Source organism: Barbus barbus (genome assembly GCF_936440315.1).
Source record: "Barbus barbus genome assembly, chromosome: 3".
In the NCBI taxonomy this organism is placed as follows: Eukaryota; Metazoa; Chordata; class Actinopteri; order Cypriniformes; family Cyprinidae; genus Barbus; species Barbus barbus.
In genome coordinates, this window is record NC_136731.1 from 24,384,667 (window position 1) to 24,412,428 (window position 27,762).

Consider the following 27,762-nt stretch of genomic DNA (forward strand, 5'->3'; position numbering starts at 1 on the left):
AAACATCTCACTTGAGTCACTAAATAAAAAAAACAGAAAATCATTTTAAAGTAAAAACTTGCTAAAAATTTAAATCATAAAAAGGACATAAAAATACATTTAAAATGAAAACAATTATTTTAAAATAAACTTACTAACATTTCAATTAAAATGTTAAAATAAAACCTACTAAAAATAACAATTATAATGTAAACCTAAAATAAGTAACTTTAAAACAATAATGAAAATATAACAAATAAAATAAAAAGCATAATGTAATTTAAATACATTTTACAATAAAAACTTACTAAAAATCAAAAATATAGAATTAAAATGAGTAATTGTTTAAAATTAAAATAACTAAAATATAACCCTAGTATTAAAGCATAAATTAAAAAGAAAGTAAATAATTTTAACTAATTCTTTGCTAACAAAAGAACAACATTGTTATTGTTAACTAAAACTATTAAAAACTGTTAACAGAGACAAAACTACTTTAATATAAATATATATATAGGATTAGGTTATATCTATCGATCGATCGATAGATCGATAGAATATAAACTATACAAAAAAACACTGAAACACACCAAAAGTCTTGAGACATTGACAAAAGATGGCACTGATTACAACTGAATCAAACCAGCTGATGCCCCTCGACTCATCTGACTCATCACAAACAGGAAAGAGGAAACGGATAGAAATGCAGCACTTCCTTTCGCCAACAGTGCAACACATACTTGAGTAAATGCAGAAGAGCAGCTGAACGGTTTCAAATCCTTCCAGAATGTCAACAAGAAACAACACGCAGAGAATGGGCGTGTTTGAGCAACCGCTGTAGAAAAACCATCACAATCTACAGAATCTGGACCAGAGAAAAGACAGTCTGTGAGAAAACATGCACTCAGGCGTCCAAGACAAACGCCTGCTCTGGTTTGAGTTCTTCAGCTAGTGCTGTATTACAGAGAATCACACTCACTCCTACACCAGAGGCGATGAGCCAGAGCATTACGAGACGAGATACAAATAAAAGATGAAAATAAGGCCTCTGGCTTCTTAAACAACACAGAGAATATGCATTTGAAACCTTAAACCTGAAATCCAGCCCCAAACCATCCAAAACCAGTTGTAACAAAGCACACGGACCAAACAGTTTTCACCTGTCGAATGACAAAACGGCAAAAAAATTTTTTTTTGGAATATTGGAATTTGTCTTTCAGATGAGACGTTAAACCAAGGTCCTGACTCTCTGTCATTAAAAATCCCATGGCACTTCTCGTAAAGAGTAGGGGTGTAACCCCGGTGTCCTGGCCAAATTCCCTCCACTGGCCCTTATCAATCATGGCCTCCTAACAATCCCCATCCACTTGATTGGCTCTATCACTCTCTCCTCTCCACCTGTAGCTGGTGTGTGGTGAGCACACTGGCGCCGTTGTGCTGTGGCTGCCATCGCATCATCCAAGTGGATGCTGCACACTGGTGGTGGTAGAGGAGAGACCCCCACATGATTGTAAAGCGCTTTGGGTGTATGGCAATACACAATAAAAGCGCTATATAAATGCATCATTCATTCATTCATTAAATTAAGGTTTTTTTTTTATTATAATTTTATTTTTATTTATGATTTTGTAAGAAGTCTCTTCTGTTCACCAAGGCTGCATTTATTTGATCAAAATTACAGTAAAAACAACTCTCTCTCATGATCAATTCGTATGCAATTCGTACGATTTTGTACGATTTGTCTAAACCCCACGGGTAGGTTTAGGGACAGGGTTAGGTGTAGGTCATTCGTACAAATTCTTACGAATTGTGCAACTTGTAAAATACGTACGATTTGGCAAAAATCGGATGAATTTGTACGATTGAAGTCGTACGAATTCATGCGAATTAGCCACCTCATAAAACATGTACGAATTGCTGTGAGATCGGACTAATAAAAACAGTAATATTGTGAAACATTATTACAATTTCAACTATTTTCTGTTTGAATGCATGTTAAAATGTAGTTTATTCCTATGATCAAAGCTGAATTTGAATTTACTCCAGTCTTCAGTGTCACATGATCCTTCGGAAATCACGCTAATATGATGATTTATTGCTCAAGAAACATTTCTTCTTATTATTATTATTATTTTTTTATGTTGAAAACAGTTGTGCTGCCTATAATTTTTGTGGAAACTACTGAAATATATCTATCTTTCAGGTTTGTTTGATGAACAAATTTCAAAGAACAGCATTTATTTGAAACCGAAATCTATTTTTTCAATATTATAAATGTCTTTACTGTCCCTTTTGATCAATTTTGATCAATAATCCTTGCTGAATGAAAATATAATATGTTGGCAAAAAACACTCTCCATCCTGCCCTAATCTCACATTACGTTTACCATCGGTCAGTGTTTTGCATCCAGACACTCGGCTACACTTCTGCACCACAAACTGACATTTAATGCCGCTGGATTTGTACTCTGGAAATTCGCCTGTCAATCTTTAACAGTGTGTCATGTGACTTACACAGTGTGTTTCTTCAAGACAGAATGAAGACATCCTGTACAGGTGAAGACCAATGACAACAACGAAATAATATACTGTACGCTATATTCATGCTCAGTGAGATCCAAATCCACCAAACACTGTAACATCAATCCAACATTCAGTCTTAAAGGGACAGTTCACCCAGAAATCAAAATCCTGAGTTTCTTTCATCTGCTAAACACAAAAAAAGATATTTTGAAGAATGTAGGTAAGCAAACAGTTGACGGCACCCATTGACTTCTATAGTGTGGAAAAAATACTATGGAAGTCAATGGCTACAGTCAACGGTTTGCTCATCTACATTCTTCAAAATGTCTTCTTTTGTGTTTAGCAGAAGAAACAAGTGGATGGTGAGCAAATGATGACATTTTTCATTTTTGGGAGAACTATCTCTTTAAGGACAATGCATTTCTCATAAGAGATAATCAGTTTAGACACTCTGTACCGAGTTGCCACTTCTTGGGTCATAAAGCAAAACCTGATGACAATCTCAGTGTTTCATGACTGATAAATATATAATAAATCACCTATATCAAAAAAAAAAAAAAAAAAAGACATTTGGTCTATATCTATATGGTCTATATGCATTGACACACTTCTACATGTGCTTCAGTAGGTTGCACACAAACACATGTGATCATATAAAGCTCGGACATGCAAAGCATTCACTGTGAACCTAAGGCTGTTATTTAACAACACCACACATAACGACAAGAAACAAGATCTGAGCCTGTTTGTCCCTGTAAAAAAACAGAATCACTGCAGAGCACTCCATCTGATTTGAATATGAAAAGTTGTAGTTATATCACCCAAAAACTATGCAGTCAGGTGAAAAAGTGCCAAGACAACAAATCAATGTGCAGAAGGGCTCCCAACTAAATTGTTCAATCAATTAATAATTATATAAACCAAAAGTCAAATGTTCTGATTTACTGTCAAACAATTCAAACAATAAATAAACAAATTAATCATTAAAATACACCAATTTGTCTTGGAATGTTGCATTATTGTAAACAATAAATATGAATTATTGCTAAATATTTGACATTTATACTAAAAATTACAAGTTATCTCAAGATAAAGGTGGATTTTTTTACAGTGTTGTTAATTTTACAGTGTTGACCTTTGTGATATTTTATTAATAAAAGAGGCAAAAATTACAATTTATTATGCAAAGAAAATTATTAAAATGCAGAGATTTTTTTAAAAAAATGTGTGTTAATATTTTAATGTGTACTTCATTTTATAATTTCAATTATTAATAAAATAAATTAAAATATTTAACTTTTGGTTTAACTAATTATTAACTGATTTAATTATTTCATATTGAAGTCTTTGGTCCTTGGTTATCGCAGTGAAGCTGGTCACCAAATTACATTCACAACGTTTAACGTCTTTTTTAGCATTTCTCCCACATTTTCCTAACGACCTGTTTGTCATGTGAATTTATTCTATGCATTTATGCCGTTTTGTTTACCTTCTTCCAATCAAATACGTAAAATACGGAGCAGATCAGAGCGAAACCATATCAAGTTCAAACAATCCCAATGCAACTATACTGAATGCATCCTCATAACATATTCAGCACGAATGACAGCATGATCCTCACTCATATCACACACATTCATATGCATCTAATATCTCGTGATCGTGCATATCAAAGTGCATGAACCTTCACATATGTTTAGTTGAGGATGGAGGAAGTTGGAGCGGATCAGTGCATCTGCAGCACTCCTTCAGCTCGGAGCCCAAAACACCAGACACTCAATCGCATCGCACGCGTTCCCGCGCCGCGCAGAACTCTACTCACATCTTTCTTGGGGATTTTGGGAGTGGTGTTCTTATATTTGGACGTCTTGAAGCGATTCATGCTGAGCTGCTGGCCGCGCGTTTGAACCTTCCGGGTGTCTCGGTGTTGTGATGATGATCGCGACGCGGGCGTTTGAATGAGTGCGTTTCTTGTGACGCACAGCGCAGATCTACAAACCATCGACTCTCTCTGCAGGCGCTGCAGCAAATCAATATACATCAAGATATATTACAGGCTTGCACTACCACTATATAAAGAAGAAATTAAATTGGCAGTATTTTTTACCCTGTATTTTTTACCCTGTTTACACTGAAATACTATTTTTTTTTTAAAATATGAATAGTAGTAACAGTTTTTATAGTGACTGTGTTTTTTTTGGTCTAAATAAATGTTCTCTAGATTTTTTCATTTTAACAGAAATCAAACATATAGTTTTTTATTATATTTTCTTTATTTTATTTCTTTTTCTAATTTTGATTCATTTTTATTTCATTAAACTAAAAGTGAAATGTAGATTAAATAAAATAAGTTTATTTTTATGTTTATTTTATTTCAGTTAAAATGTATTTATTTCAAGTAAAAAATAAATATATAATATTTATTAGTTAATTTCTATTTTCATCTATTTTCTGGAATTTCATTATTATTATTTCAGTTAAGACAATCACCCTTCTTGTTGGAGAAAAAAAAGGTCTAAAAATGGTAGTCATAATGTGTGACAATATCAGTGCATTTAAAAAAAACTGTGCCGCACATAGACATAATAAATAGCATATATAAATGAGGAGTCTATGTATTTATGTCTATGTGTGGCACAGTTATTTTTTATTTATTTTTTGTGAAATTTTTATGTAATTTATTTATATTATTCAGTTAATTTCCTGTTTATTTTTCTTTTCATTAAATAGTCAAACTGAAGGTTATTATAATCTTGAATTACGATCATCTTGAATTGTATAACGCATTTTAATTATATCGGCTTTGCATCGTATATGGTATTTCACTGTATTGTGTTTAATGCTGAAATAAATTCCTCAACTTCATCTTCACGAGCCCGTCCACTCTACTTCAGCTCACACGCGTTCATTAGGATAGGACTGGCTAAACTAACCAAGAATCTCACTCTTAACAGTAGTGCGCATGTGTCTGCCGCTCGCGCATGCGCAGTCGCTCTCGTGTCGGTGAGTGGCGAAGATGGCGTGCTCCGCGGCTCGCTGCTCAGCGCGCTGGATCACGGCGGCGGTGTCCTCCGGCCACAGACGGGCCTGCTCTCCTCTCCTGTCCAGCGTGGATGGAGCGCACAGGAGTCTCTCGACGCTGTCGGGCCGCCGGGTGTGGACGCGGCGCGGCGGAGGAGCCGGGACTGTGGTGACATTGAGAGGCATGACAGGTGAGAGAGGCCTGATCATCAAACCACACTCTCTCAAATACACACACACACACACACACACACACACAGCTAACTCTGAGTTCAACTTCATATGACATATATGCTTCATATGACAGAGGACATGATGATGAAGATATTAAACGCTCACTGGTAACGTTAGGTCAGAAAGCAAACACAAACAGTTACTGCATTCAGCTCTAAATCAACACCTGCACACGTGATCACTTTGATCAAGAGCAGCCTAATCAATAGAGTGTGGATCTGAGGAGAAATCTCCCAGTTTCCAGAAACTTCTCTGACCTTGTTGCAGTTTAGTAAGTTAAGTAAATGGAGGACAAGCTAAAATTACATTTTCAAATTTATGTAAGTTACCAAAAATGTTTTGCTAATATTTTCCCTTATATATACACGGTATGTTTTATTTTTATTATTTATATTATAATGTTATGTATTGTATATTAATTTAAAATAAAGTTTATTAAATATAATTATGATGATAATAATATTAGTTATTTAATTACTTAAATACGGATTTTATAATGAATTAATACTTTAATAATATTAGCACGACAACAATAATAATAGTAATTTATTCCTTTAAAAATAATCCACATATATATGTAATTAATAAATTGATTAATTAAAATTGGGGCTGACTTCAAGTTATATTTTTCTAAAATCATATTCTTAGCTGCACTTTTACTGGCTTTACATTGAATATTGTATTTCACTATTTATTGGCTTGTGTTTAATGTGGGGAAACACTACTAAATGCTTCAGTGAGCAGTGTATCAGTTTTATAAGGGTTTTTGAAGGGTTCTTCTGTGGTATTTGTTATAAAACTTAATTTTACTGTGTTAAAACTATAGTGAGTATGCTGTTCATAATTGTAATGATAGTATTGTGTGTGTCAGCGGTGAGCCCTTCTTCTCATGTCATCTGTAAGATGTCGTTCCACACCAGCTCTCCTGCTAGAAAACAGGATTTCTACCAGATCCTAGGAGTTCCACGCACAGCCACGCAGAAGGAGATTAAGAAAGCTTATTACCAGGTAATACTAGACACCTGACTACTATGCGTTTGTCGTCTTATTGTGAATAGAGACCGGGGCTAGTTGTCACAAAAATGTTGTATTTTAGTAACTATGATTTGAGTCAGAAGTATAATTACACAAATGCTAGCGGTGATGCATGTTTTATACATATAAATTATTTACATTTTCTGTTGGCTATAACAGTCGTTTCATATTTTGTTTTGTTAGGTTTGCAAAGCAAATGAAGGACAAACTAAATGTCGTCATAAATTTATGTATGTTTTTCAGCTCAGAAAAATCCCAAATTGTTTTGCAAAAATAGGTTCCCCTAAGTGTTTGCTGTTTGTTTTATAATATAGATTAATAATAATATATTGTATAAAAGTACATTAATATATAACATGAATACTGTTGTATTAATATATAATATACTATGCTCATATCATTTATATATTTGAATTATATTTATTAGTACTAAATCTATTTGTAGTAATAATTTTTTTTTTTAGTATTATACTTTTAAAAATGTTTTCTGTGTTTGCTGGTATTCTAAATATAAATATATAAATTTTGGCCTTTTTTTTTTTTTACAGCATTCAAACTAAAGCTTCACATAATAAACAGCAGATTTCTAGTGTTGGATGAATTTTCCACATTTAGATGAAATGTTCACTGGAGTAAAAAGTGTGACGTCTAATTTTTGGCATTTGACAGTTTGTGTTTCTGTTTTCCCTCATTCAGATGGCAAAGAAGTATCATCCCGACACTAACAAAGATGACCCTCAAGCGAAGGAGAAGTTTGCACAGCTAGCTGAGGCCTATGAGGTTTGAAGCGTTTGCTCTGTGAAAGCTTGTTCAGGCATCGGTGTGGAATAATGAGTGACTGAATGTTTTGTCCTCAGGTGCTCAGTGACGAGGGGAAGAGGAAACAGTATGATACGTACGGCTCTGCCGGATTTGATGCGGGTCAGGCCGGCGCGGGACATCAGCAGTACTGGAGCAGAGGGAGCAGTATCAATCCCGAGGAGCTTTTCCGCAAGATCTTTGGCGAGTTTTCTGGTGCTCGAGGCTTTGGGGATTTCAACGCCATCTTCGATCAGCCACAAGAGGTCAGATGTGGTCTCCTCTGGAGATACCCAGGGGATTCTGATTGAATTGTGAAAGCAAGCAGTCAGATTGGAGCATGCTGTTGATATTTTTGTGTTCAGTATACACTGGACAATAAGGGCTCTATGAAATCAGTTTTATGTAACCCCAAATTCCATTTTATTTTTTCCCAAATTCAGTTTGTTTCCCACTCCAATTTCGTTTAATTATTCTCCCAATTTTGCTTAAATTTTTCCCAGTTTTTTTAATAAAAAAGTGTTTTATATTTTATCTTATTTTTTTAATATATATATATATGTATGTATATGTATATATATATATATATATATATATATATATATATATATTAGGGCCGGGACTTTAACGCGTTAATTTAGATTAATTAATTACACAAAAATAACGCGTTAAATTTTTTTAACGCATTTTAATCGCACTTATTTTTGCACCGCGGAACGTTTCTCACTGGATGAGTTTCGGCGGACCGATTATACTGGAGCACCAACTAGCGTTCTGGTGGAGACCGGTCTTGCCAAGCTTCCTTGGAAGAACGAACTCGGAAGGACGCGAGAACACAGAACGCACACTTATGAGAACTGAGATGTACTGCATTCCTGCTTAACTGACCGCATAGTCTCAGCATAAGAAACGGCCAATGAACAATAAATATTACAAAATGTCATAACTTATTAAAACATTTTATACTATTATAGATATTACTTTCATATAATTGTATTGTTTTATTTTACAGCGTTATATGTTTTACTGTTAAGATTCATTTTAATATGCCAATAAAAATGCAGACTTTCTCCGGGTCTTATAACTTTATTAAAATTAACCAAAACAAAACGATAAATGTTTACTTTCAACTTGAAGAGCCGTATTTGTGAGAGCGACTTTAAAGCTTACAGGCTTCCGTACACCGGCCACCCACAGCGTTTTCTGGCATTTCTAACGGCTCGATTCTCTCAAGTCTGCACTCGATGCATCCTCAGTTTCAAGAACATATCCGGCAACTGAACTTCGACGGTTAATGATGACGTAGAACGAGAACACAAGGACGCAAGATCGCTGAAGAACACATCATATTTAATTATTGATGTTAATGATGTACAATGTATATAACTTAGTTGTGTCTGCCTTGTATCTGAAATTGTGATTTTTTTTTTTTCTGTCTTAAGTTTGTTCAGTTAAAGCCTATTTTGCTTGTACATTTTTTGATTTTCATAATAAATAAAAATAAAAATAAAAAAAATCGCTGAAGAACACATATTGAGAAACAGCCAAAAACAAACCACAGTGAACATGGACAAAGAAGCTGATGAGACCGCTTTGGTTGGCCCTGTGGGTGGGAAATTTTAAAAATCCATATAAAAAAACTTACTTCTCACTGTTCTCAGGTCAAATATTTATATGCGATTAAAATGCGATTAATTTCGATTAATTAATTTCCAAGCCTCTAATTAATTAGATTAATTTTTTTAATCGAGTCCCGGCCCTAATATATATATATATATTATTCCCCCCAAAATTATATATATATATATATATATATATATATATATATAAATATATATATATATATATATGTGTATATGTGTATATGTGTATATATACCCCCCCCCCCCCCCAATTAATTTTCGGGATTCCATTTTAATGGTTTAATTAAATTTTAGTCATTAAAGATGTCTAATTGCATTCAGAAAACTTCAAAAATTAATCAATCCTTTTAAAATAATGTTAAATTAAAATATAACCATTAATTTACGATAAAACATTGCGATATTTATTTAATTTATTTTTGGAGGTGTCAAATAAAGTTCTACACATTGGAACTTTACTGTATAAATTAAAACTTGGATGTTAAAATCTATTAATGTTTCATAAAATAATAATAATTTCCACACAGGAGAGACTTGGTGTTGCTTCCAAACAAAAGGAAATATATCAGTATCGGCCAAAATGAGTTGGAAAATATCGGGATATCGGCAAAATCCTATTGTAGCACCTTATAATAATTCCTAGTTAACTGGACTTTTATTTTTGCTGATTGTCATGAAAACCATTGAATTTCTGTGTTTGACATGCTAGTATGATTTATTCAACTGCAGTGGTGAAATGCTCTTTAAAACTGTCCCGAGACACGCAGAACATGAACATATTTTAATAGTAGTCTTTTAATTTTTAATTAATTTATATATTATCTATTCAAGAATTTAATAATTACTGATGCTCTTTCATGGTTTTGAGTGTGATTTATTCTGTAGGCTTGCTTCATTTATTTCAAAATGCGTCAAATTCCATGACATTCTGCGCTATACAGTAAATTCCATTTTTATACCTGGGTTCCGCAGTTCTGTCTGCATTTCCAGCATCATTGAAATCATAGAGCCCTAGACGCTCAGTAAACCCCCTGTTCTGTTTGCTAACAGTATGTGATGGAGCTCACGTTCGCTCAGGCTGCCAAAGGAGTGAATAAGGAGATGACGGTCCACATTGAGGACATGTGTCAGCGCTGCGGCGGCAGAGGCCATGAGCCCGGATCCAAAATCCAGCACTGCGACAGCTGCAACGGGACGGGCATGGTAAGTGACGCCCTCGAGCACACCAGCTCATTTAGATGTGTCTGATGATTCGGCATCTGTGGTTCGTCCCTGCAGGAGACGGTGAACACGGGGCCCTTCGTGATGCGCTCCACCTGCCGGCGCTGTGGTGGGAGGGGCTCGGTCATCACCTCACCCTGTACGGGATGCCGGGGGACGGGACAGACCAAACAGAGGAGGACCATCACGGTGCCTGTTCCTGCCGGTGAGTTAGGTGCTTCTCTTCAGTGAAGAGACATTGAGTTCAGGGAATGGATTCAGTTTTGAGGGTTTGTTTACTGTGATGTTCAGGAATTGAGGATGGACAGACGGTCCGAATGCCTGTGGGGAAGAAAGAGATCTTCATTACATTCAGAGTGAGTACATCACCACTGTTTTCAGGTTTCAGAAGCATGCGTTGTAGAGATTACATTTAAGTCAACCAGTCAGAATGAATAATGGTATATATAAGAGTGCATATAGGTACAGTCGATATCATGTCTATGTACCCATCTAAAATGATCTGCTGTGTGCCCTTGGCAGAGCTTTCTGTCCCTATATAAGGACTATTGGTACTTAATTAGTCTCTCAGTCTGAAGACTGATGTCTCTTTGTAGTGAATGGACTGGATTATGCAGGAACGTTGTGATCATGTATAACCCCGATCACATCATCTGTGCTGTTTGTTTGCTTGTATATTTGACACTCATTGTCTGTGTTGATGCTCTCAGGTCCAGAAGAGTCCGATCTTCAGGAGAGATGGTGCTGACATTCACTCTGATGTCATGATCTCTGTGGCTCAGGCCATACTGGGCGGCACGGTCAGAGCACAAGGACTCTACGAGACTGTCAATCTTTCGGTGGGACATTTAAAATGACCATATTGTAAAATTAAAGAAGCAGTTCACCTAAAATGAATTTATGAAAATGTACTCACCCTCAGCTCATTCAAGATGTAGATGAGTTTGTTTCTTCATTGGAACAGATTCAGAGAAATTTAGCATTTCATCAGTTGTTCAAAAATAGATCCTCTGCAGTGAATGGGTGCCGTCAGAATGAGAGTCCAACAAGCTGATACAAACTGTTGCTTCTGGACAAAATGAGTCCTCTATTCAAAATATTGCTTTCTTCAGTGAAAAAGTCATCTTGTCTGAATCAGGAGAGAAATACACACAGATCGAGCACCATTTACAAGTGTAAACAGTCCAAACCAGTTAAATATGTTGGTGGATTTTGATATGAGAGTACAGCAATGGATGTACTTTTTCACTGACTGGAAGAAACGTTATTATGGATTATAGACTCAAATTTTGGCCAAAGCAATGGTTTAAAGTTCAAACGTCTCGATGGATTTATTTCTTATAAGCACGCAATTTTTGCTTCTCAAGACAATAACTGATGGACTGGACTGGTGTGGATTATTGTGATGGTTTTATCAGCTGTTTGAACTAGGCACCGATTCACTACAGAGGATCCATTGCTGAGCAAGTGATAAAATGCTAAATTTTTCCAAATCTGTCAAACGTAAAATCAAACTCCCCTACATCTTTGATGGCCTGAGAGTGAGTACATATTTAGCAAATTTTCATTTGAGTGATCTACTTAATCTACAATTTTAGATATTCTTCTGCATATAAAAACAATTATTCACTCAGTGAATGTTTTTGTAGATCCCATCTGGGATCCAGGCCGACCAGAGGATCCGGCTCTCTGGTAAAGGTATTCCACGGGTCAGTGGCTACGGGTATGGTGACCACTATGTCCACGTCAAGATCAAAATCCCAAAGTAAGTTTATACACATGACATAAGTGTTTCCCATACATTGATTTAGGCTATTTGTGGCAGCCCGCCACTATATCAAATCTGACTGTCACAAATAGATTTTCCAAAAGGCTTTGACTTTGTTGAATAATCATGAGCACTGCACATTTCAAAATCAAAACCCGGTGCAGGTGTTTTTATATCACTGTATTTCTGAAGGAAACCGACTGTCTTCAGAAAATTTTGGATGTCATTTTCATTTCATCTCGCATGTAATCTCTGATAAAGCAGTGTTTGTGAGCTGCTTTGTGTACAGCGTTACCGGGGAAACCTATTTCTCTCACTCTAAAGCCTCATTCAGACTGTCAGCCCAAATCCAATTTGTGTGCAAATCCGATCATATTTTAAATAGTCTGAAAGGCAACGAACTACATGAAATCCGATTTGTGCAAATCCATTTCAAGCTACATTTGTATGTGGTTTAGAATCCTATTCAAATCGCATTTCTGGAAATCTGACCGGTCAGATCGGATTTAGTGTAGTTTTTTTCACGCCCTCATGCCACGTAAAACGTAAACACGTCAAACCTTTTTGCAGAAAACATGCTGAACATCTTTGCAGAAACAAGCTTGTGTCGTTGCGAAGTGCAAGTCAAGCGGGAAAAAACAATATACTGCTATGCGTACCTCTTTGTGTTTTGAAAGTAGCGGAGACAAAAGAAAAAAAGACGGCAGCACAGAATAAAGCCGCGCATTCAAGCTTCCTGTATTTCCGCCGCTGCCTCACAAGAAAGACAACATCTGTATTGCAAACTGTATTGCTGTTACTGTTGTTTTTAGCGTAGGCATAACAACAGAACGGCATTACCATAGAAACCAATGCACAAAATTCAGTAAAAACGAAAGAGCGTTTATGGACGCACAAATCGGATTTGAAAAGTTGCAATATGCTGTGTGGACAGCCAGTTATTCAAATCAGATTCCATCCGGATATGCACAAAATTGGATTTGGGCTGACAGTCTGAACGAGGTTTATGCGCCTCCTGCTGGCAGAGAAGGAATTTGCATATATAAGCCACCACAAATAGAGTGCAAGTCTGTGGGAAACACTGCATAAGGACTTGTTTTGCTGCTGTTTAAGGTTAAACTGATCCATCCGTATGTCTTTTATCCAGGATGTTGACAGACCGGCAGCGAGCCCTCTTGATGAGTTACGCAGAGGACGAAACTGATGTGGAGGGAACCGTCAATGGAGTGACCAGCACCACCACAGGTACAGGCATCAGTAAATTAGTCACATCTGGAATCTGAGGCGCTAATGTTACAACAGTACCTGTCTATGTCCAGGAGGAGGCAGTAATCAGACCGGCACAGGGCACAAACAGAAAGACCAAGGCTTTTTCTCCAAATTAAAGACAATGTTTAGCTCCTCCTGACAGCCACAAACCAGGTAGGTAGGATGATTTGTTTTAAGATATAACTCCCTTTTTAATGATTGTAAGGATTGGGAAAACCTGAATAAAGCGCTATTTTCGAGCGTCAGTATCTGGTTTGTGGCTGTTTGTGAATTCAGTGCCTCCAAAAAAGTATTGACACTTACAAATGTATGAATACATTTTTAGATATTAAAATTAACAATAAGTAGATGAATGGTATATAGTCAGCTCTGCATTTAATGTAAAATTAGAGGTTAATATACAGTATGTGTGTATTGAGAGTATTTATTATGAATATATAAACACACATGCATTTATGTATTTAAGAAAAATATAAATAATATATATTTATATATTATAGAAATTATATGAATATAAATATATACATGTAAATATTTTCTAAATATATACTGTGTGTGTGTACATTTATATATACACATATTATGTAAACAAAAACTTTTATTTTGGATGCTATTAATCACAATTAATTTTGACAGCACTAATATATATATATATATATATATATATAGAGAGAGAGAGAGAGAGAGAGTTAAAAAAATTAAATACAGTAAGAATATAAAAAATCGAAATTAAAGTAAATATTAGATTCATTAAATTAAAACAAATCATGTATAAGCAAATAAGTAAATACAAATATATGCTAAATGACTAAATAAACAAATATATTAAAATAAATGAGTAAATAAATACAGTACTATAAAAAGTAATGTCAAATATTAATATAAACTAAATATTTTTACATTTAAGTTTTCATAGTGTAAATTGGGTAAAATAAACATCTTTTAAATATCAGGATTGGGATCTCTTGCTCTCAGATGAGCATCTGTGGCATTTAAAAGACTGTAAAACCCTATTGAATCTCAGATTCATTCTTGTATTTGTTTTTTTTACAGGTAAAAGATCCACTGGAAATTGAGACTTTAGTGGAGATTCAGATTCACAGTGATCCTGAAGGACATACGAGAGAAGAAAGCGAGTCTTCTGCTGTGGACACACGCAGCGTTGAGTTCATCTTGAACGCTCCTCAGAAACGACAAATGAGGAAGATATGTGGATGCATTATTGACTTCTAAGAGAAGATCCCTCCAGATCCCAGAGGAATATGATCTACACACATTTACCCGTCTTACCTGAAACATTGTGATATCAGCCTTGGCACCAACGTGAACCATAGATCTTGTCTTTGGTCTGTAATTTTACATTAAGGATTTACATAGTCAGGTCTCAGGTCTTTCATTTTCTGATGTTTTGAAGCGATTCACAAACGGATTGGAAATCTTTACTTCAGTAACAATATCATTTCAGAATAATGAAGTCCAATGTTCAGGATCTTTGTTTGTGCTGACACCTCACTGAACGTCTGAAATGACTGTAAATGACTTTGTTGTTGAATATATGGTGTGTGTGTGTGTGTGTGTGTGTGTGTATTTTAAACCTCTGGTGCATTATTCACAGAAAATAAACTGTTAAATGGTAAATGTTGCTAGTACTTCACTGAAAAAAAAATTAAAATAAAATTTTACACTTAAGATTTACCAAATAACAGGTTTAAAACTACTAACCATAATCTTTCTAAATCGCTTTTTCCTTCTGTTATGTTTGCTATAGAAGAAAATTGTCAATATTTATAGTAGGACAGTTACAGTAATAGCAAGTTTAGCTATAACTGCATCCTGAATCATTAGAAGTGGACATTTGCTGGTTTGTAGGCTATATAATTTCTGTGATACACTCATTTGCCATAGAAAATCATTTAAACATCCTTCAGTTTGTAAGAAAAAACACAAAAAATCGTGTTTATACTAACACACCTATGGAAGCTAATGTGACAGGACTCTGAACTGCATATAAACATTAAATATATTAAAGTAAACCCAAAAGCCTTAAAATTGTGCATTTAATATGAGACTAGTTCGATAAAGTCACTTACTAATCTTTTTTGTCCAAAGCTGTAATTCCTTTCATGACCACTAGTGTATGTAAAGTCGCTAAAACCGTTTACTTGAAAAGCGCGTGGTTGCCATGGAAGCAAGGAGAGCTTAAAGGTCTTTGCACACGGAGTCCAACATTCTTGTCCGAAATGTTCGCACGTTAAAAAAAAATTAAAATAAATTGTCAATCACACTTACACACTGCCTCCGAAACTTTCGTCCATCATAAAAAAAAAAAAATAAATAAAAAATCGATTTTCTTTACACTTCCATAACAAGCATTTTGATATGAAAGGATGACAAATATGAAGGAAAAAAACGAAAGAACACATGAATATTTTCGACTCAGTGTGCAAAGACCTTAACTCTATTATTCTTTTAAAAAACATGATTAAGAAATTATAAACTAACGTTGTAATTGAATTTTCGGTAACACTTTATTTTAAGGTGTCCATAATACACATTACCAAAGTCTCTCTAAGACTTTAAGGGTATTCTGTAGTCTTTGTTATTACCTAGTTGTACTTAGTAGTAGCCATTGTACTGAACATGTAAGTAAGCTGTGGAACAGCAAGTACAGTAGTTACAGTTTGTAATTATGTAATAGGCAGCTACTGTTACACTGGGGGAAGTCGTGGCCTAATGGTTAGACAGTCGGACTCATAATCCAAAGGTTCCACGACTGAGGTGCCCTTGAGCAACCCCCAACTGCTCCCCGGGCACCGCAGCATAAATGGCTGCCCACTGCTCCGGGTGTGTGTTCACTGCTGTGTGTGTGCACTTTGGATGGGTTAAATGCAGAGCACAAATTCCGAGTATGGGTCACCGTACTTGGCCACATGTCACGTCACTTTCACTTTTTTCACTTTCACATATGTTACAGACCGAGGTACAGACACAGCTACTTATGTAACCAAAAGATTGGGACATATGCGTGTTGCAGACTTTATACAATGTAATTATAAATGCAAGTACACAGACATAAGCTACTTAAAATAAAGTGTATCAAGATTGTACTTAAGCGTATTTCATGTGTATCTATACAGTACACCTTATCCAGCTGCACCTCAGTTTGATTTAACCCACCAGTACACAGCTTTAATACATGTAATACCTTTCTAATTACATTACAATTACAGAGTATTACACAGGCATAAGCTACTTAAAATAAAGTGTATCAAGATGTACTTAAGTGTACTAGTAGCTGTGTAACAGACTCGGCCTGTTACATATGTGTAACAGTAGCTGCCTATTACATCTACATAATTACAATCTGTAATTACAGGCTGTTACATAACTTAGTTACATGGTAAGTGCATTTTGTTTCATGCAAGTACAACGGCTATTACTAAGTACTTAATTACTAATTATGACACCTTAAAATAAAGTGTTACGGAATTTTAAACTATTTAAAGTGTAAGCTACTTAAATTGATTAAAATAAAACATGAACAAACAGTGAATGCAGCACAGTTGTGAATTTATTACTTATTACAGACTTATTACAGTGAACACAGAGCTGGAGGGGAAAAATAACATGTATCTGAGAAAAGGATTTAATAAAAAATAAATAAAAAAACTCCCCCAAAAAACCTCTTCTAAACCTTAAAATTAATATAACACTAAGGATTAAATAAAAATAAAAAAAATGTCTAAAACACTGTACTTTATATCAACACCATTCCACTCAATGTGCTTTATAAAAACTAAAAGCTGTCAGTAACACAAAATGTTCATAAAATCCAAACACAACCAATTATGCTAATTCTTACATACAGCGGGTCTATTTTATGATATTATTAGTAAAGTAACAATTCCTTTGGTTCTAAATGTCCAAGTCCTGCTCAAAGCCATTCATGTTCGGTCCCTCAGGATTTGCTATTACATGTAACACTCTTCAGGAACAGTATTCATCAGTATAATCATGTGATTGTGTTAGTTCTTATATAAAATCATACAGTATATGCCTTTCTGAGAAAAATACCATTAGTTAAACGCATGCCTCAGTAAATGAGGACGGATACACAAACCCCCACAATCCTTTTCAAATGCATCATGTCACAGTGTCTTCGTGAACATTGCACATGTTAGTGTGTTAATACGTAACGTTAAAGGGAACAAAAACCGTTAATGTCTTTTCATGAAATTACTGCATCCATACATGTTATTATTGTTATCGCTAAGTCAGATGAATGAATCACCTAAAGAAAAAAATAGATAAATTCTAGCTTGTACAAATACAGTATACTAATTCAGCATTGTTTCCTTGTTTTAATTGCTTTCAAATAACCAAATAATATGGGCTTATTGGTTATATATGCCCTCTACTAGATACCATTGGCCATTTAAAAAATAATTTATGGTCAACCACTAATGAAAAATACAGAAACTTGTTTCCGCTCCTGAATAAAAAAAAAAAAGAAACACGTAACTGCAAACTTTAATCTCAGAATTCTGACTTTTTTCTGGCAAATCTTTTCATTTTATTATTTTAGAATTGCGTGATAGAAATCACAATTGCAACAACTACTTTTTTCTCAGAATTGTGGGATATAAATGCGCAAAAAAAAGTTATGTCATGCAACATGTTTATAACCCACAATTCTGAGAAATTAAGTTGCAATTGCGAGATATAAACTCAATGTTGCGAAAGAAAAAAAAAAAAAAAAAAAAGTAAAAAAGTAAAATCGTGAGAAAAAAAAACTCATAATTTTGAGTTTATTTCCTACAATTCTGGCCTTATAACTTGCAATTGCGACTTTATTTTTTATTTAAATGGCAGAAACGAGCTTCTAAAGGAAACAGTTCATCTTGGCTCAGATATTTGTTATCAGTTAATCTAAAATCCAGAAATCTTGTGCTTTAACCGTCTGTGTAGAATAACCCTTAATGCAGAGTCTATAACACAGGGCTGTCCAAACTCGGTCCTGGAGGGCCGGTGTCCTGCAGAGTTTAGCTCCAACTTGCCTCAACACACCTGCATGGAAGTTTCTAGAATGCCTAGTAAGAGCTTGATTAGCTGCTTCAGGTGTGTTTAATTAGGGTTGGAGCTAAACTCTGCAGGACCAAGTCTGGACAGCCCTGCTGTAACATATCATGTGTGATGAGACAAAAATGCCTTTAATGTGCAATTCTTTCATCTTTTACATTCTAACCTCTTCTAAAAGGCTTTTCTTCATGAACCAGTTATTTCTTGACGCAGCGTCTCGGTAGTCTGGCCTGCAGAAGTACTGCTTTTCTGTGTAAATGCTGTATGTATGCATAGCATATCTCATTTGAAAGCATGCTTGACAAACGTGCCAATGGAATCATGTACTTTTCTGTATAAACATACTCTGATCATGTACTAGTGCACAAATGTTTTCAATGTGCCTTGTTCTGTTGTACATGCACATTTGTCATACTTTTGCGATATCATACCTTAAGGAGGTGGAGTTTCCTTAACGTGAGAAACTAACTGACTGTTGAAGTCATCAATTTTCACTAATACCCACTATAGCGCCCCTTATGGTGATGAATGAGAATGCAACAATTACTAAGACGTATGAAATCAAGCTTGCGTAGCCAGAAGCGTTTGCATTCACGTACTTGCGTAGAGTATGTTTCGGCCCATAAGTTGATTTGATACTGCGATAAAACTATAAAAATACTTTCTGAATATTTCTGCAGCCTTAAAGGAGTTCACCTAAAATAAAAATTTACTCACCCTCAGGCCATCCAATATGTAGATGAATTTGTTTCTTCATCAGAACAGATTTGGAGAAATGTAGCATTTTATCACTTGCTCCTCAATGGATCCTCTGCAGTGAATGGGTGCCGTCAGAATGAGAGTCCAAACAGCTGATAAAAACATCACAATAATCCACAAGTAATCCACACCACTCCAGCCCATCAGTTAACACCTTGTGAAGTGAAAAGCTTTTTATTTTTATTTTTATCAGCTGTTTGGACTCTCATTCTGACGGCACCCATTCACTGCAGAGGATCCATTGCTGAGCAAGTGATGAAATGCTAAATTCCTCCGAATCTGTTCCCATGAATAAACAAACAAACTCTTGGATGGCCTGAGGATGAGGACATTTTCAGCAAAGTTTCATTTTTAGGTGATCTGTTCCTTTAATTTCATCAACACTGACAGATGCAATAGTAACACCTGCCACAGTAAAACTCTACATATAAACTATGCTATCCTGTGTTTAAACGGTCTATGTTCATACATTAAGAATAAGTCACATTTACCCAAGAACGGGGGGAGCAAATGGGATGCACTAAGAGGGAAATGCGTTGGAATGCCTCACAACTTTAAAGCAGAGCAAACCATTTGTTCTCATCTATTATCTGCTCCTCTCATTGGATCACAGCAGCTCACATGAGGTACCAAGCAGCCAATCCGGCTAGTGCAGCAATCCAGGCAGCCAATATGACTTGACCGGAGGGATTTTTAAGCATGGTCATGGCCATCTGATAGATGTAAGACGATCCGTCGCTGGCAGCTGAAACAGAAAATATTAAATTTATATATAAAGAGTTTCATTTCTTAGGTTAATATACGGTTTCTTAAGCAGGTTCACAAGGGAATTGTAGGGGGTTCGTGAATTGATGAAAAAAAAAACTTAATGAATTTGAAAGTAAAATTTAAATAGATAAATAGGGCTGCAGAGTTATTCAAAATAAAAGGGTAACATTGCTTTAAGTTGCAATTACAAAATCAAAGGCTACAATTTAAATAAGTACATAATAAATATTTAAGTACATCGTTACTTTCCACCAAAATAAAAGCCTAAAATGACTATGATTATCAAATATGTTTGTTTTTTTGCATTACAATTGTAATTTACAAAAGGTAATACACTTCTGTCTTAATTATATAATTAATTTAATTTAAACTTTTTTTTTTTCAAAACAGTTTGTTTTTTTGTTTTTTTTAAATCATGTTTTTTATTATGTTATCATGTTTTTCTTGTGTTAGTTAGCTGGGGTCTTTTTTAGTTATTTTTTAACCTAGTCAAAATAACCCACCTGCAGTTTGATTGAGATTAAAGGTGCAATAGGTGATTGTCTTCAGAAACATTTTTTGTAATTCTCGTTGAAAGTCTCTTCACATCCTGATAGCAATCATTAAGTTAAGTGGTCTAAATGTATTTATATATTCAGTGGAAGGTGTAGGACCCAGAAATGTTCGTCCAATCAAAACGTTCGGTCCGAGCGTTTTAATTGGCTTTCCTACCTGCCTGTCAAAGTATGTATATGCATACCTCTGCACACCCTGTTCGTGCAGACACGATACGTCATTAGCACGTTCACGTACGCTGTGCAGACAGAGCGAGAATGAAGTTGTAGTTTATTTCACTTCGGAACATTTGTTCACGGATTTGCGTTGCGCAGCGTCTGCACACTCAGACGAAACTTACTAGAGATGTGTGACATAATATACCCTCTGTAAATAAATACAATTTAAATTCACGTCTCGCACACTTTAATCCCCTTTGTATGGAACATATACACTCGCGTTGAACTGGAATCAAGCCGGGATATCTGGTGATGTCCACTTTGCAGGGCACTTATGACTTACGGTCGAACAGAACAACCATCGGACGTGATAAGATATACATATGAAATGTGCAGAGCGGGGAGGGCGCGAGGACTGTAATTGGAAACCGGTGATGTAGCCTATTGTAGTAATTTAATGTTGTCTCTGGTATTCTGCTCTTTGAGTGTATGTGCGTTCAGGGGGCGTGTCTTTGGACGGCAATTGCAGGGAGGGTGGGATTTCTATGAATTAATTATAATTAATTAAAAACAGTTTTTTATTTTAAACTTGTCAATAAAAATGTAAAAATATGAAAAATACATAAAAAAATACAATAAATAAAAAATAATAAAATTAAACAAGAAATAATTTAATATATTTATATGTCTATTTAATTTCAAAATTGATGGATTTCTAAATTAATAAACTAAATCACATATTCCTTCACTTTTTAAGTGGCACTCCTAGACCTCTATAGGAAAAATAAATAAATAAATAAAGACTGACAAAAAAAGTTTGTGAATCCTTGATTTAAGGTGTAATGGTATGGACTAAACAATCTGGTCATGTTTACCCAATTTGGCCGCATAATACGGACACTGGCTGATGTCTCCTTGCATCTCGCCATGAGCAGGAGCATCATCCAAAACATCGTCCTGAAGTGTTTTTCCAACCTCCTCTAGTTCTCCAAAAATCTGCAGGCAACACAAAAGGACATTTACAGTAACAGATGACAAGAAACAATGAGCGAGCATTGAGGAAATGACAAGCATTTAATGAAAAGCTCGTAGTCATGAGTGCGGCATTACACAAACACATTCAATTACATCTCACTGCAAACAACCAAACACTTTTTTAAAGGATGCTGGCAAAATGCGAGATACTGTTTTGACCCAGTTTTGTCCATTTAATTTCAGCGCTCATCTGTAATCTGCTGTGAGGACAAAGCCTCCATCTGCTGACAGATGAAACTCCAGCCACACAGATCAGAGAGACTCTCCTCTTTAATTACACGCTCACTAGAGACAGAAGTGATGCTAACACAGTGACAGCGGGCTCAGCCGAACCGATCAGTCTAATAGAGAGACTCTAGGTAATGACAGAGAGAGTGATTACGAATGCTTTCATTCATTCAGTGTTAGTGGAAAACCTCAGAGTAAATGCCGATATAATGATCTGAGTCACAAGCAGCAGACCTTGAATCAATCATCATCATCCTTTAAAGCAGTCTTACCAAGAAGAATCTAATTTTACCTTATTATTTAACAAAAGTTCAACTTTTAGAATGTATCCAATGACAAATGTATCATTTCAAATTGAAAAATGTAAAACTAAAAATAAAATAAAAAACATCATTAAATCAATAACTTTTCATTTTCAAACAAAAATAAATAAATTGCTATTTTAAAACAGACATATAAATTACCAATACACTGTAAACGTTTGAAGAAAAATTGTTTCCAGCAGTGTTCACCTCCATGTTGAACTGGAAGGCCAGGACAGCTTCCTCCACGATCTTCTGCTTGGTGTGCGAGTCCAGCTCCAGCTCGTTCATCCGGCTGCGGTAGAGCTGCTTGAAGGCCTTGGCGCTGTGGATGCCATCGAACTGGTAGAAGTTCAGGCCTTCTCCTGTGGGCGGCAGCTTCATAGCGCGCTGGGCCACCTTCCTCAGCACCTGGCCGCCCGAGAGGTCTCCCATGTAGCGGGTGTAAGCGTGAGCCACCAGAAGCGCGGGCTGGTCCCGACCAATCTGCTGGATGCGTTCCACGTAGCGCCGAGTGGCAGGAGAGAGGCTGATCTGGTCCTGCCAGTCCTCGCCATAGAAGTACTGCAGATCCCGAGCCAGAGCGTCCCGTCGGTGCAGCTCATGAGGGAAGTAGAGCGCTGCCAAATCAGGATGCTCCTTGTTTCTCTCCATCTCTTCTTCCATAGCTGAGTATGTGTAGTATAAAGCCACGTGACCGAGCTGACGACGCAAACACAGGAAAAGATATCACAATCAAGACAAACTAAACCGATTTCTTTGTTTTAGTTTAGTTGAAATAAAGTAAAAGAAATATTTGATGAAAGAAAGAAAAATTGATGAAAGAAATGTTGCCTTGGCAAATAACCCAAATAAAAAAAATGAAAGAAAATTCAAAGCTGAATATAAATATTTAAAACAAAACAAATAATAATAATAAAATGACAAAAACACATATTACTTAACCTTTAACTAAATTTAAAAATATAAACTATAAAATAATAAAGCAGCTCATTTTTAAAATTATAAATATTATAATAATAGTATTTAAATAATAGTAAAATATGTGAAACGTTAAGTATCATTGATATACTATTATCTTTTTAAATAATGTTATTGATAATATTATTACAATTGGTTTCATTGTAATTTAAGATTTATATTGGAAAATTAAAAAATTTTACATTTAAAAAAAAAAAAGGGTTTTGTTTCAGTTGTAATTATTTTAGTACTTCAAATTAAAAAAGAGAAATTATGTCTTGCCAACTAGATGAAAAAAAAATAAATAAAAAAATAAAAAAAGTTAAAATTAAAATACTTTTAAAATATTTTTAATTATTATTGTATTACAACCCAAATTCCAGAAATGTTGGGACGCTTTTTAAATTTGAATAAAATAGATAGACCAATAGAAGACCTAAAATAGAAGACCACGAGCATCCAACAAAGGTCTTCGGCCTTGTCCCTTACGCGCAGAGATTTCTCCAGTTTCTCTGAATCTTTTGATGATGTTATGCACTGTAGATGATGAGATTTGCAAAATCCTTTGCAATTTGATGTTGAGGAACATTGTTTTTAAAGTATTCCACAACCTTTTTACGTACTCTTTCACAGATTGGAGAGCCTCTGCCCAGCTTTACTTCTGAGAGACTGTGGCCGTTTCTCAATACCAAGTTCGCAGAGTCTGGACTTCCGTCCTTTCGAGTTTGGACTTGCCAAGTTCGACTCAGAAGAACGAACTCTCGAGGACGGGAGGACGAACTGAATTCTGGGTTATGGCCCGTATCAAGTCCGCACAAGTCACCTCTCGATGCATCCTCGGTAAAAGGGGCAGATCAAGAACACATCCGGGGATTTGAACTGGACTTGGCTAGATGTGAACTTTGAATTGGAACAGTACTTGGGCAGCGACTGATGACGTTTCACAAGTCCACAAGAACACAAGTACAGACAAGTACGCATATTGAGAAACGGCCTCTGCCTCTCTAAAACACCCCTTTTATAGCTAATCATGTTACAAACCTGATGTCAATTAACTTAATTAGTTGCTCGATATTCTCCCAGCTGAATCTTTTCAAAATTTCTTCCTTTTCAGCCTTTGTTGCCCCTGTGCCAACTTTTTTAAACCTGTAGCAGACATCAAATTTGAAATGAGCTCATTTAGTGGATGAAAGTGTCAAATTTCTACGTTTAAACATTTATGTTATCTATATTCTATTCTGAATAAAATATTGGCTCATGTGATTTGAAAGGCTTTTAGTTTTCATTTTATTCAAATTTAAAAACGTCCCAACATTTCCGGAATTCGGGTTGTATTTCAGTTCACATTTATTTTATTTCAGGTAACAAAAATATTTAATTTTATTGTTTTTATTTTAGTTTTAGTTAACAATAATAACCCTGGGTATATGGACGCTAACTAGTCCAAGTCTATTATTATAAGTATAAAAGAGTTTTTCCCAAGTTTATTGTCTGCCAGACAAAAAACATGCATCAAAAGTAATACATGCCAAAGTTTAATATGATAAAATAATAAATCAGATCCCAGCACATTTTTGCCACTAAATGTCCTGTTTTAATCAGAAACATGGCACATTATGAAAGTGAAATGTGTTGTGAATGGCATTTCTAAATGGTCTTTAAAATCCATATACCTTAAAAAGCTCTTTGCGGATGCGTCCCCTAAGGAAGTCTTTGACAAACTCTGTGTTTTCGGCCTTCTCGTGAACTTCTTTGGTTCCTGCCGCCAACATCTCTGAGAGATCTGTAGGCCTGTAGGGATCAGATGACATTCAGGGTTCGGTAATGAAACAAAAACTGTTACTTTAGTTTTATTTATATACTGTTATAGTATTTATTAGTATTTTGAATTAGCTTTTTTACATTTGGTTTTTATTTTAGTAATTTGTAATTGTTTTATTTTTTTTATTAGTTTCTTTTAATATTTATATTTTCCTTAAAAATTTTTTCCAGTTTGTATTTAAGTGTTCCAGTTAACGTTTTCATTTTATTTATTTATTTATTTATTTTTTACAGTTTTAGTCACCAATAACATTCCTGCACCGAGCACAATTCAAGCATGTTCTCAGAGGAAGCACTCTTCAGTGTGTGGTATACCTGAGGACGGTGACACCTCCCTCCTGACACACGACTCCTCCTCCATTAGCTGTGCTCTTCCCGTCAGCAGCATCTTCTGTTGTCATAGCACTCATTCCAGCGTCTTGTGTGGATCTGGCCTCTGACTGCTCAAACACATTCACAACGTCACGCCAGACGCTTTCCTGTTACACACAGATCATCTTCCTGTTTCTGATCACCTGTTTCACCACAATCTATGGCTGCATCCGAAAACCTAGGCAGCTGACTTGCTGCTCTATCCGACAATTACTTCGCCGGCGTTTGCGCACAAAGGCACCTCATGAAACTGATTTCGGACAGGTTTCTGAGGCAGCGTAACGGTTTAATAATCTACAACAAAATAGAAAGAGTTCTGGTGATAACTAAACTAATATTTAATTACTGTAATACTGATTTCTCGCTAGAAATAACATCAAAAGTGCAAACAGTTCTATCCATCTATATCTATCTATCTGAAATATCTATCTCTCTCTTTCTGTCTCCATCTATCATTCTATCTATTCTGTGTTAATAACTAAAACAGTTAAAAATTATTTCAGTAAATTAAGTTGAAAATAGAAATATTTGTAAAAAGTTAAGAAAAAATTAAATTGTTAGCTTGGCAAATAACTGAAGTTTAGGTAGAAATACTAAAATTATTTAAAACATAAATAAAATATTTAAAAAATGTATGTTACCTCCTGAGCTTGAACAATCAGGGACTGTAACTGCTACAGATGATTGTTAGAGATGAGAGTTCCTGAGGACACACACACACACACACACACACAGTCAGAGTGAGCATCCTCTGTTCAACAGCACACACACACACACACACACAGTCAGAGTGAGCATCCTCTGTTCAACAGCACACACACACACACACACACACACACACTGAGGCTGTTCAACAGCGTTTGTTTGCAGGGAAAATGAAAACACAGATGTGTGCAATCCCAACAATAGAGCAGTCATGAGCGTTCTGGTGTTTGCCAGAGAAAATGCCACCTAACCTCACAGTCCTGTGATCAGCATTCATTTCAAATGCACAAGCAGCTTCAAATGGATCAAAATAATCAGCTGTCATTATACAAATGAACTAGTGCTGACCATAGACATCAGTGTAACCAGTGTTAGGGAAAGTTACTTTTAAAAGTAATGCATTACAATATTGCGTTACTCCCTAAAAAAGTAACTAATTACGTTACTTAGCTACTTTTTATGGAAAGTAATGTGTTAAGTTACTTTTGCGTTACTTTTTAAATATGAGCAGGGCTTGATTGTTTTTAATACAAGAAGTTCTAATTATAGCAAATGTAAAAGCCCTTTCACACCAAAAAGTGTCATGAATAAACCTCAGGCTGAAGGAAAAGTAAATTCTCGTCTGTAAAGTAGAGCGCAGGAGAAGAAGGTTCAACACTCTTCAGCAAAAAAAACAATGAAGCACAATTGTTAGCTTATCTAAAGTCATTTTTGCTTATTAGTATGGTTGAACTGGATCTTCAAAGGTCAGCAGCAAAGACATTGGTTAATAAAATGGGATTAGATACATTTGTGTTTAACATTTAATTATTGCAGGTTTGCGTCATATTCTGAGTTTGAATTTCACTCTTTTAATTCATTTTGATGAAAACTAAATCTGTTTTTTGCGAGTGGGATGAATTAATGCACATTCACATTTAGTCTAGGACTACAGTAACCGCATGTTCACACAGCGCGCTGTCAGTCAATAAATGGGAAAAAAGTAAGTGGCGTTTTGAAAAAGTAACTAAGATATTTTCTTGTAAATAAAAAAGTAATGCGTTACTTTACTCGTTACTTGAAAAAAGTAATAATATTACGTAACTCGCGTTACTTGTAATGCGTTACCCCCAACACTGAGTGTAACACACTAGCCCTCATATACATGGGTATCAATGACGTCACCTTTTTGTTGTGGCCGCCATCTTTAGGACCGTAGTTATATATGTTGTATTACATGTATAGCATAAGAATGCGCCCTCATTTGCATACTAGGGAAATGAAACCAGTACTTACGATCCAGCTCCTCGGGGAATCCTGCGTTAGATCAGATTATAATGATAATACTGATTGGTCCGATCAGGCTGTAGGAATGATAACAGACTGGTAACTGATTATAGAAATGATCGTTAGTCGGATTCTCGTTGCTTTTGTCTGCGGAGATCAGGCTCTTCGTTATGAACTCAAAGCAGGAAGCTGCCGGATGAAACCACGTGTCTGTCAGAGCTAATTCTTAAAGGCGCAGGGACCATTCAATTCAAGATCAGCTT

The 27,762-nt window shown here is 35.5% G+C and overlaps 3 protein-coding genes across 7 annotated transcripts in view; 1 reads left to right on the forward strand and 2 right to left on the reverse strand.

Moving 5' to 3' along the window:
- LOC306849211 (coronin-7-like) overlaps window positions 1-4,506 on the reverse strand; it is a 169,751-nt gene extending 165,245 nt beyond the window's left edge. The window contains exon 1 of the mRNA XM_079384088.1: window positions 4,325-4,506. Within this exon, the coding sequence (XP_079240214.1) occupies window positions 4,325-4,504 (180 nt within the window). The 5' untranslated portion in view covers window positions 4,505-4,506. The remainder of the gene's footprint in view (window positions 1-4,324) is intronic.
- A 977-nt stretch (window positions 4,507-5,483) lies between these two features.
- Window positions 5,484-15,536, forward strand: LOC306850664 (dnaJ homolog subfamily A member 3, mitochondrial-like). Of its 4 annotated transcripts, none has more exons than XM_079386435.1 (12): window positions 5,488-5,714; window positions 6,629-6,765; window positions 7,489-7,572; window positions 7,650-7,856; window positions 10,284-10,436; window positions 10,512-10,659; window positions 10,746-10,810; window positions 11,165-11,293; window positions 12,104-12,219; window positions 13,370-13,467; window positions 13,542-13,644; window positions 14,545-15,126. In XM_079386435.1, exons 1-11 carry the CDS (start codon window positions 5,519-5,521, stop codon window positions 13,628-13,630), a joined length of 1,422 nt encoding a protein of 473 aa, XP_079242561.1. In that variant the 5' UTR covers window positions 5,488-5,518; the 3' UTR covers window positions 13,631-13,644; window positions 14,545-15,126. The 4 variants fall into 4 exon arrangements, with proteins under 4 accessions (XP_079242562.1, XP_079242561.1, XP_079242563.1 ...); XM_079386437.1 differs by having other exon boundaries at window positions 5,491-5,714; window positions 6,661-6,765; XM_079386436.1 differs by lacking the exon at window positions 13,542-13,644 and having other exon boundaries at window positions 5,484-5,714; window positions 14,545-15,536.
- Window positions 15,537-17,045: 1,509 nt separating this feature from the next.
- Window positions 17,046-27,671, reverse strand: LOC306844917 (heme oxygenase 2-like). Of its 2 annotated transcripts, none has more exons than XM_079377359.1 (7): window positions 27,509-27,671; window positions 26,170-26,231; window positions 25,472-25,596; window positions 25,009-25,126; window positions 22,586-23,077; window positions 21,686-21,806; window positions 17,046-20,074 (listed from the first exon to the last, which is right to left on the reverse strand). In XM_079377359.1, exons 3-7 carry the CDS (start codon window positions 25,564-25,566, stop codon window positions 19,947-19,949), a joined length of 954 nt encoding a protein of 317 aa, XP_079233485.1. In that variant the 5' UTR covers window positions 25,567-25,596; window positions 26,170-26,231; window positions 27,509-27,671; the 3' UTR covers window positions 17,046-19,946. The 2 variants fall into 2 exon arrangements, with proteins under 2 accessions (XP_079233485.1, XP_079233484.1); XM_079377358.1 differs by having other exon boundaries at window positions 25,472-25,635; window positions 27,509-27,639.
- Between the last annotated feature and the right edge of the window lie 91 nt (window positions 27,672-27,762).